At 44.5% G+C, this 10,162-nt stretch overlaps 1 protein-coding gene across 21 annotated transcripts; it reads left to right on the plus strand.

The window, feature by feature from the left end:
- The first annotated feature begins 241 nt into the window (after positions 1-241).
- LOC119323885 lies at positions 242-8,194 on the plus strand. 21 transcript variants are annotated; one of them, XR_005156585.1, is made up of 10 exons: positions 242-893; positions 999-1,106; positions 1,534-1,912; positions 1,996-3,377; positions 3,507-3,529; positions 3,598-3,667; positions 4,263-4,354; positions 5,606-5,669; positions 7,067-7,139; positions 7,709-8,194. XR_005156585.1 is itself a non-coding variant. In XM_037597604.1 (10 exons), the coding sequence occupies exons 4-10, from the start codon at positions 3,346-3,348 to the stop codon at positions 7,732-7,734; spliced, it is 342 nt and encodes a 113-aa protein (XP_037453501.1). In that variant the 5' UTR covers positions 242-893; positions 999-1,106; positions 1,534-1,912; positions 1,996-3,345; the 3' UTR covers positions 7,735-8,194. The 21 variants fall into 21 exon arrangements, 4 of the variants coding, with proteins under 4 accessions (XP_037453501.1, XP_037453499.1, XP_037453500.1 ...); XR_005156590.1 differs by having other exon boundaries at positions 4,268-4,354; XR_005156588.1 differs by having other exon boundaries at positions 3,598-3,634.
- Positions 8,195-10,162: the final 1,968 nt, after the last annotated feature.

The raw sequence follows: 10,162 nt of genomic DNA on the forward strand, positions 1-10,162 counted from the left end.
TGCAGTAACGCAGCCCAGTTCTGCAGTCCAGCCCAAATCTCTTCCTCCCTCAAACTGCTGACGTACCCCTTCGATAGAGTCACGCATTGAACATATAAATGATGATAGGGTGGCAGCCATTCTCAAGCTATCCACGCGTCCAACCTTTGGAAATCCCGTCCGTTTTCACCTCGCTCCTTGCCTAGCCTGTGTCGCTGATGGGCGGGCCTGTGGCCGAGGGTCCGTGCGATGGAGAGAATGAAATAGTGCGTAGCCTCTTTCCTGGATCCCTTGCCTTCTCTTTCCCTCGACCTCCCCAATCCCCGCCTCCTCCTCGACCCCCTCATTCCTTCTGGCCGCCGCCGCCTCCTTCTCGGCGATGCCGGCGAGCGTGTCCATCGGGGGCACCTCGTGTTGGAGGAAGTCCTGGCCGTCCTCGGGCGAGGAGCAGGACGTGGGCGGCGGCGGCGGCGATGACGGGGGCACCCGCTCCGGCAGCCGCCTACTTCTCGGCGATGCCGGCGAGCGTGTCCATCGGGGGCATCTCGTGCTGGAGGAAGTCCTGACCGTCCTCGGGCGAGGAGCACAACGTGGGCGGCGGCGGCGGCGAGGACGGGGGCGCCCGCTCCGGCAAACAACTGCAGCGCGCTGCCCACCCCGGGTCAAATCGCACAGGGGAGGCAGATCCGGCGGCTGGGTGCCGCTCATCTCGTAGGCCCTCGCTCCAGGTCACCGAGGAGGGGATGTAGCCGAGTCTGTGTAGTTGAGGGTAAGGAGGGCTGAGGTGGGAGGGGAAGGAGATGGTCATGGATCTGCTCGAGAAGGTGAGAGGACGAAGACAGGGGGTGCTCGAGGTGGTCAAGGCAAGGCGGAGCAGCAGAGGACGGATGGTCCACGAGCTCAAGTTTAAGGCGGTGAGATCCATTCCACATCTCTCATTATCTCTGTTTTTTTTTCACACCAAAACACTCAGCCTCCTGTGTGCGCTTCACCTTTTCCTCCTTGCCATCGCCTAACAGGATGGCGGCCTCAACGGGTGGGTGACGACATCTGCACCTGGTTCCTCCTTGCTGTGGCAAAATAGGAGGCAATTCGCGCAGTCATGCAGCGGATGGAGGCCTCGGCAGGTGGGTGACGGCGGCTATAGATGGTGCACGATGACGACTCCCAGCGAGTATCCTTCTCTCTGTACTAGATTTGATTCTTTACGTTTTGGGTTTGCATATGCTGGGATTGCCTTCTATTTGCGCTGAATCGGCATATGTATGTGTGATGGTAGAAGTGGGACCAACAACTTCGTTAGGAGCAGTCTATTTTAACTCGCACATTCCTTGAACTGAACAAATACATTTGAGTTCTTCGATTTCTGAATTTATGCTTCTGTAATGTCATACCTTCAGTTTGGATCAGTAATGACCGGCTCACCAATCGATTAGGTTCAGAACAAAGTGTACTAGATCTTTGTTAGGCATCGTCCTTTATATGCATCCAACTATAGCCTATGCCTGACCTTCATGTTTATCTTTTCATGGTCATGGAAAAATTAATGCTCAGCGGATTCGTCAAGGCCACGTCCGCGGCACGGCGAGACGCCCGCGAAGCATTGCTTGCTTCCATGCCGACGCGAGCTGCCAGTCCACCCAGCTCACGAATAGCCTCACGGGTCTCCGATCCAGCACCCTCCCTATGGCACAGCTCCACCATGCTAACTGATGCTGCCTACGCCATGGAAAGGGCAAGTATCTTCTTACCCTTTTATCTCAGTATGTGTCCTAATGTGGTGGATGGACTTGGTAACATTGTTTGCTACGATCGAGGACCCAGCACAGCTTGTTGTCGAGAGACGTGAAGAAAGTCTGATAGTAGTTGCTGCATTCGAGTTGATTTCTATCCCCAGAGCATCAATCTTGGCACACTCTTTGAGAAGCAAACAGTATGCTCAACATCTCAAATTGTTCATGCATTAAGATTTTACCATGATTACTTTTCCTTAATTTGGAATATTTCTATTAATAGGGTTTTGTTAAACGTGAACACGTTTGTGTCAAGGCTTTCTTGATGGTGGAAGAAGAAATCGAGGTCGTGAAAACTCGGGTGCTGCTGAATTGCTAGATTACTCCACTGCTGAATTGCTAAACTACTAGCCGTTTTCCTCTCCTTTGTCGTTCTTTGATTTGTCCATGGTCACAGACCAAGACGACAGGCAGCAGTGAGTCAGTGACTGGTTGGTTGGGAGATAACACTCGTTCTTTTCTTGTTCTCGGTTTAGAAAAAAGAGGTCGGAGGTTCTTTTTTATATGCAGAGAAAATACCATGTTTTTGGGAAAACTGCAGTATTAATGCTACAGTTCTTTGTGGTTGTCAAACAGGTCACAGTAATTAAAACCATGGTATTCCTAAAAACTATAGTATATTTAAAATACATAGAAAATACTGAGCTACCAAACAGGGCCTAACTTCTTTACCAAGTACAAATAACACTGCATACTACTTTGGCTGTTGCCTGTTGGTATCAACCGTTTAACACGTGCTAGCTTCATACATGTGACATCTCATGTTCCTTATTTAGTTTTAGCTCATATCGTTCCAGCTTTTAGTTTACAATTTAAATCTGAGTATACACACTTTCCTTGGTTTGTATTAACAGGAATATTAAAAATACATATATAGTACAACTCACAATAAAATAGTTGTCGGGTTCAGTTTTCACTGCTGATAGATACCTTCTTCATGACCCCTCTTTGCATTATTTCTAGACCAGTATATTCTCTTAACCGTCCTTGTAGCTCTGGTAGATGACATATGGAGAACTGCTCTCAATTGTGAGACTCATTCTTGCTATCTTCCGAGTGTGTGGTTCATCGACCAGACTGCTGCTTTGCTGTAGGGAAAACTGTTTTGAAACCAAGTCTGAATTACAATGGTAAGATATAGTGCCGCCAAGCATATTGTAGTATCATTTGGTTGCATTGTATATTTAATAGTATTTTGATCTCTGTAATATGGATAGCTGCTTTTAGGTGTAACACATACATATATATTGTCTGTTTGAACCAGCACAACAGCCCAATCTTATGCTTCTGATGCTACAGGATTTTCCGGGCTACGAAAGAAAAATAGTTGCTATGATTCTTCGTGATTTTAAATATAAAAAATTCTTTCCTGGGTTAGTGCCATCTTGCAGCATGTTTGTGCTTATACGATGATACCTTTGCTCCACTTATATCTTGCAATGTGTACTTCCTTTCTAAATGCCGCCATAAGTTGCAAGGGGCAGGGGAGATAGGTGCCGAGGACAGGGAGCAACGGGTTGGTCGCGGTGGGCTTGAGCTGCTGGGGAGATGGAGGAGGCCGTCGTGATTCGTGATGGAGGCGGCGCCGCCGGCAAGCTGGTTGAGGTACGTGTCAGATCCGTTGGTCCTTCATGACTGTAGTTGTTCGTTCTCCTCACAAACCATGTGTTTCTCCTTTCCTCCCTCAATGTGCCCGGGAATACATCGTTGCTACCTATATTACTGGATTGCAAGCTTTAAGAAGGAGATTTTAATAGGTTGGTCATTCATATCTCTGGCCATGTGTGATGAATTTTTTTTGTTAATTGCTAATGCTTTATTTCAGAGAACCAAATCTGCACCATGCCTCCTCACCCTCTCAGGTTATTGTTTAACCCCTTTTGATAGTTTTTTAGGTTTGTCCTTGTCCTTCTTCCCTAAGCGCTGCAATTTTCTACCCTATTTGTTTACTGCTTATTATCGCGTTAATTCCTTTGTATTCCTGGTTTTTCCGGGTGTCGTGTTTGTTTTTGTGGTGCTGCTTATACGTGTGACTACCGTATGATCGTATATATATGCTCGAAAGTAAAATGATTTTTCCTTGGCACAATACATAATTTGCAATGAGATGGTAGTACATCAGTGTATTTACAGGAAAAACCAATGGTTATATATATGCTGAAAAGAATTAAGGCTGAAAAGAATATTCATCTACTATTTCTTGATGTATGCTATCGTATATTGCTTCTCTACTTGCTCAAAATCAAATTTCCATCTATGAAAAGGTAAGAAATTAAGGCCAGCGAGATGGCAGTAGATTGGCATGTTTACAGAAAAAACAAATAGCTGTGCAAGTTTGAAAGAACATCTGTTTACTATTCCTTGCTATATGCATATTTCCCATCTTCTTCCTTCGGAATCAATCAATCAAATGTGCATCTACTAAAGGGTAATAAATTAAGGCTGCAATCTAAGAATACTTTTATTTGTCATTCTGAATTTCTATCACAGCACAGAGGAACGAGGAATGGATACATGAGGCATAGCGTAAGCGTAGGGGTCAGCCAGAGCACGACGCAAGAGTCTGCCCATCTCCTCTCAAAGTTAGTTCTTGCTCTTGTCCCTACTACCTCGCGTGCCATCTCTCTGATAGAGTATTTTATTTCTGCAATGTATTATATTCTTCGGAGCAATTGCAATTTTTTCATAGATTCTTGGCATACTATGGATTGAATTCTTTGCGATAACAAGCAAAACATGGTAGCAGTCTCTTTCAGATACGATTTCTGAAAGGTTTGCCGACTAAACGTACCAAATATGAGCAAAAAGGGCCATGCTAATTAATGCTGGCCAGGCTCAGGAGTAAAGTTATACATATTTTGATTGCAAGTTATTTTGTCCAGCACGAAAGGCACTAATGCGTCCCGAAAACCTAGCGCACAAAGGACCAATCCTCCCCTTCCTCGAGCCCCATTCGAGTCTGCGCCGTTTAGCATCTCCAGTCTCCACTGCTCGTCAACTCTTCGTTGTACGGCCTCTCGCGCCGCCGCCTTCTTCCCTAGACGTCTTCCCCGACACTCGTGGTACAGCAGCAGCCATTGCAGTAGGTTAGACTAAGCTTGCTTGCCTAACCTGCTATGGATGAATGGTGTGTCTCACCAGGAAACATTAGGTTGTTGAATTACTTGGCCTTTACAAATTCCGAAATATTGGTTCGGCATATATTAATTTCCACTCCTTATTGTTCATGGCATAAACGAGCACTATAAAAGGTCAAGAGTAGAAACTTAGGTCAAGTTATTGCTGGATGTAGCCTGCTTTGTTCAATTGAAATATATTTGCAACATGAGCTGGTTGTTGATCGTTACTCTCGATGTTGAAGATGCTATTGATTGAGGAACGGGAAAAAATCTCACATCTTGTGGTGTTTACTACTTTTTGCATTGTCAAATTGAAAATTTTCTGCAAAAAAATAGTAGGTTTCCCTTTCAATAGTTCATTTCGTCAGTCCAGTCGTATTGACAGTTCATTTTTTGTTGGTCTGGGCATAGCAAGGGAGGTCCCCTATATGTGATGAGTGGCTTGAAGCTGAACATCTGTATTTACCTGTGCTTCCTATGCATCTAATATGACCTGTAAATTTAAATAAAATTTGATGAGTTGCAAGTTGCAGCTTATTTTCTTGTACAGTCTTGCTATTTGATTATTCTCCTTCTGCCTCCACCTTGTAATATTTTCCCAATGGCCGATCCATGAACTCACAGAAAAACATTAGGTTCTATGCCAAGCTGTTGGCACCGTATATATACTGAAAGTGGAGTGGTAATAGTTGAACGTTTTTCTTCCCCTTGTAGGAACACAGACGTCGGTAGCAGGAGAAAGTATGTGACTTGGTTGAGTCAGCCAAGAAATATGGTGGTATAATGCACATATTTCCTTCAATGCATGTCTCCGGCGACCCTGAGTATACATAGTGCTTTCATTTCTTACTGCACACTCTTTATTCATAGATGCTCTGAATTACAACTCCCCATTGGCATATCTGCAATTCCATGCTATACATCCCCCCAAATTACTGCACACTCTTCAGGGGCATTTTTTTATATGCTTGACTTAACTGGAGCTTAAATTTGTCATTTGTTTAATTACCAATTTGATTTATTCTTGACTCTTGATTGCTGCCGCTGGAACTGAGGGATATTGACACGGGTAACAAAATAGTTGAAAGATTTCATACTGATCAGGCTCTCGAGACTACAGTTCCATGCTATACATCCCCCCAAATGACGAAAGGATTCTAGGACTAAGTTATAGGATTTTATATTTTAGTCTGATTTTCCTTCTGTTAATATGTGCTGCAATGCAATTTTTCATAGGCTTCCTTTTCCTTTTTATGGTTACGATTTACAAAGCTGAGCAATAGTTTCTCTACTAATATAGCTTGCGTGAAAAACATCCGTCTTTAGTATGCTTTTGCGGCATGTGTAACTGCCTCACATTAGCCTATGCTTCTATCCGAGTTGCTTACTACTAAGACCATAATGGATCATGCTTTTTAACTGGTATATAAGCTGCCGAGACCAGATGTATTGAAATTTTTTAAAATATACCAACGGTAGGAGTTGACCAATAATGCTGAATTGATTCAGTCTTCAGCATAGTTCAAAAAAGCGTTAGGCGTTAATTGTGCATTTTGCCACCGCCTTGTGCTTTACTCACCAAAGCGCATGCTTATGCGCAGTTATGCATAGATTAAACGTAGTTATGCGCAATGCGTTTTTCCAACGCCTGGAGCCTAGGCGCGCTTAAGCGCTCACTTAGGCGCGCCTTTTTTAACTATGGTCTTCAGGCCTTATGCGCAATTTCCACAATGTTAAAATAATATATGCTTTAATGCTCCTGTCAACTGCTTTAATGCTTCTGCTTGTTTGTCTGAATCTTGTTGTTGTTCATTAATTTCGTGTTGCCTGCTGTTGCCCGTGAGGGGGAGTCGGATCCATCTTGGATAACCATCCCTGATGAGCTTTTAATACACACTAATGGTGACAAAATCGATGCCATTGTTCAGGCTGTATACAAAGATGTTCCTACTAGACATTCTGACGTTGATTATCTAAAAGAAAGAGCAATTCTAACACCAACGAACCAAGTAGCTGAAAAATATACGAGCGTGTTCTATCTATAGTGCGTACCAGTGAGAGAGTACCTAAGCTGTGTCAAGTGTCCATGCCTATGTTTTATATGCAAATAACTTTCCTCTTTTGCACAAACCATGCTTCCTGTACAATGATATTTAATAGCAGCAAACTAAACAGGTTGGTCAGGAAACTGAAGCTGCAGCTACGAAGAGCCAAAGAACATTCTTGCTGAACAGGCTAAAGCCAAGAGGTAAAGACTCATAGTCTGTTACATCCAACCAGTTCAACATAAGATATGGCGTGCCGCCTCTTGTTCATCCTTTACCTTGTCTTCTTTGACAACCAAAGCATCCTTCTCTGTGGCTCTCAAAAATGCTTTCTTCTTCACACGATGCATGTTATGCCATTTGATCAAACTATCTTTTCTGCCACAGCTATATTCAAATTGATCATAGGCCCAATAAAACATCATTTTACCTTCAAAATCTAATATACATTTTATTTTTTTCCTGTTAGCATATACAGGCAACTCTTCCTGTTGCATCAAAAGTAACTTGCTTCGTACATGCAAACTAATTAGCCATATAGTTAAATTAGCTACGTATTAAGATTTGGTATATCTACTGCTTATTTATGTTGTGTTCTATTTGCTGTTCCAATCTTATGTGCTTGTTATTTTTATCACACTGTAACCAAGCTTCTGTTCTTATAGCAATAAAAAACCTTGTGCAATCAAGCTTCTTTTCTTATAGCAATTACAGTTTTGATACCTCTGTTTCTTTATATCATCTTGTTGGGTTTCTGTTTCTCTTCATATAGGAGGCAGATATGTGATTCTCATGTGATCCTTTTGCTGGAAACTTGCTAATCTTAGGGGTGCTGCTACTGGTGTAAAAACCATTTTATCAAAAGAACTAAAGTAGTAGCTAATGCAAGCATTGAAGAATTGACGCAGAGGTTACGCTATATTGGCATGAAGTCAGAGCAGTGCCTGAATACTACATAAGATAGTTTCTGGTGACCTTGAGTCTATATGTCCTAACCAACAGCAGCCACCTTTTATTTCGTATCAATCGATCCAGTATCTTTCCCCTTTTGGCATTGCTCTGAGCAAGATATGTATAGCCTTTACATTTCCACTCGTGTACACTTTAGACCTCATTACTGTCTCTGTGGGGAAGTTTGTGATCACTTGTTCTATATAAGTAATCAACTGCCCTTCTACTAATATTTTCAGAAGACTATTTATGTATGTTTATACTGGTTAGAGAAAATCATGACATTGCCAGCAACAATTTTTATTTCCACATGTTTCAATCTGTCTCTAAATATTTTTGTGTGTACTCTTTCAATACTTGGCTTGCTCTTGTCCTTTGCGCCATTGGCGCAACGGGTCATCTAGTAAACGGAGAACAACGCCAACGCCTCCGCTACCATGAATCGCTCACCGGAGGAAACGAGGAGGAATGATATGTAACGGGGGTTCGATTTTTCGCCACCGGCGACCCGGGGCGGCCGCCCCAGCTCGCCCCAATGGTGGATCCGCCACTGCATACATCCACCACCTTGAGTATGTGGCAGCAGAGGATGTCGACACGATTGAATTTGCATGCACATGTAGACCCTATTTGCAATGTCAACCCTGACGGCGTAGTTCATGCCATTTTCCGGCTCTCGCTTTACGAGTCCAGGCCCTGACTTTGTACATTCATTCGTCTAGCCATGAGAAGTAGTATGATATACTCCCTCTGTAAACTAATATAAGATCTTTTAGATTACTAATTATCTAAAAGATATTATATTAATGTACAGAGGGAGTAGCAGATAGCTTGAGCTCATGCTTGAATCTCTTCGGTTTTTAACATGAATAATTGTGTATAGGAGATAGTGCAACCATTTTCATTCTTTTTTGCTACACTAGCATTAGCTGGCAAATAATACACACACAACCTGGCAACTTTTTTTTTTTGAGAATCACCGGGGGAGGAGTCCCTCCACCTGAATATATTATTCAAAGTGGCCATTATGCCAGAGAGAGATTCAGTTTATAAGGGAAACCGGATCGAAAACCTAAACAAGTTGACCCGTTTATCTGAAAACCGTACAACAAGGTTACAAGGAGAAGAGAAGAACAAGACACCCAACAAGGGCGGGAGCTAGCTAGCAGACTAAAAGGACCATCACCATGAAAGACACAAGTAGTTGTGGGGTGTCGTCGAGGAATCACAATACTTAGACTTTGCGAGGAACCTAACGCACCGCATTGCATGCATACCGAGCCCCACGGCACAACTCAGGAGCATCCACAACCAACGAGTGCAAAAAACATGAACCTTGACTGGGTGCCCCGCCACGAAAGATCGGAACGATTAACAATTTGGGGAGGCATATGGCGCCATCAAAGTGCAAAGATGAACCAAGACATCACCAAGAGCACGACACTCGCCGCAACACATCGGCCGCCAAAGGAGACTCTTGAGCATGCATAGCGAGACACCTTCACGAGGGGGAAACAGATGGCTGCCCTGCGGCACCAAAGGCACCGTCACCAAACCCCAGAGAACACCACCAAACAACCACTGTCCAAGCAAGTCACACAACCACCACCACCATTGGACCCTTCGACTGATCCCAAGTTGGCCACACCACCAAACGCGGCACCCTCAACCACACGCAGGCACAAAAGCCGTCGTTTGGGTCTCCAGTATGACGCCTCCAAGGAGGTAGTGCTGACAAGGACACAAGACCGTCATCTGATCCAACAAGCTGGATCTTAGGTTTTCACCTGGAAACCACAAAACAAAGTACTGCAGGTGCTGGAGCTCCAAAGCGACACCTCCTACGAGGAAAACAATGTCCACAGACACCATTGCCGCCGACATCGACATAGTCGATGCAAGGTTCTCACCCGGAGTTTGAGCACATCCCTACAACAAGATAATAGCTGACCACCACCACCATCGGGCCCCTCCGAGACGAAGAGGCATGACGAACCGTCGCAGCCAACCGCACCCCGCGGAGACCGCAGACGGCCAAACATCAGCACTAGGCACTGGATCCACTAATGGTCGTCCGAACGCAGGGTCACTAGAAGCAGCGCGAGCCGCCGAACCTAACGGAGCACCATGCGGCGAGGAGCAGAGGAGCGCTGCCCGAGGCTAGGAACGACCATGGTCCCGGGCTGCAGCCCAACATCAGGAGCACCAACACTCCACGCGCGCCATCGTGCACGTGCCGGAGACCAGATCCGAAGCGCCACAACACCAACCAAAG

The sequence above is a fragment of the Triticum dicoccoides genome, chromosome 6B, assembly GCF_002162155.2.
Source record: "Triticum dicoccoides isolate Atlit2015 ecotype Zavitan chromosome 6B, WEW_v2.0, whole genome shotgun sequence".
Classification (NCBI taxonomy): domain Eukaryota; kingdom Viridiplantae; phylum Streptophyta; class Magnoliopsida; order Poales; family Poaceae; genus Triticum; species Triticum dicoccoides.

Coding starts and splice junctions, on each gene's coding strand:
- LOC119323885 (XM_037597602.1), top strand. CDS start 3,436: ATGTGTTTCTCCTTTCCTCCCTCAATGTGCCCGGGAATACATCGTTGC. Junction 3,530..3,597: donor TAAGAAGGAGATTTTAATAG/GTTGGTCATTCA, acceptor GCTTTATTTCAG/AGAACCAAATCTGCACCATG. Junction 5,670..7,066: donor GTCAGCCAAGAAATATGGTG/GTATAATGCACA, acceptor CAAACTAAACAG/GTTGGTCAGGAAACTGAAGC.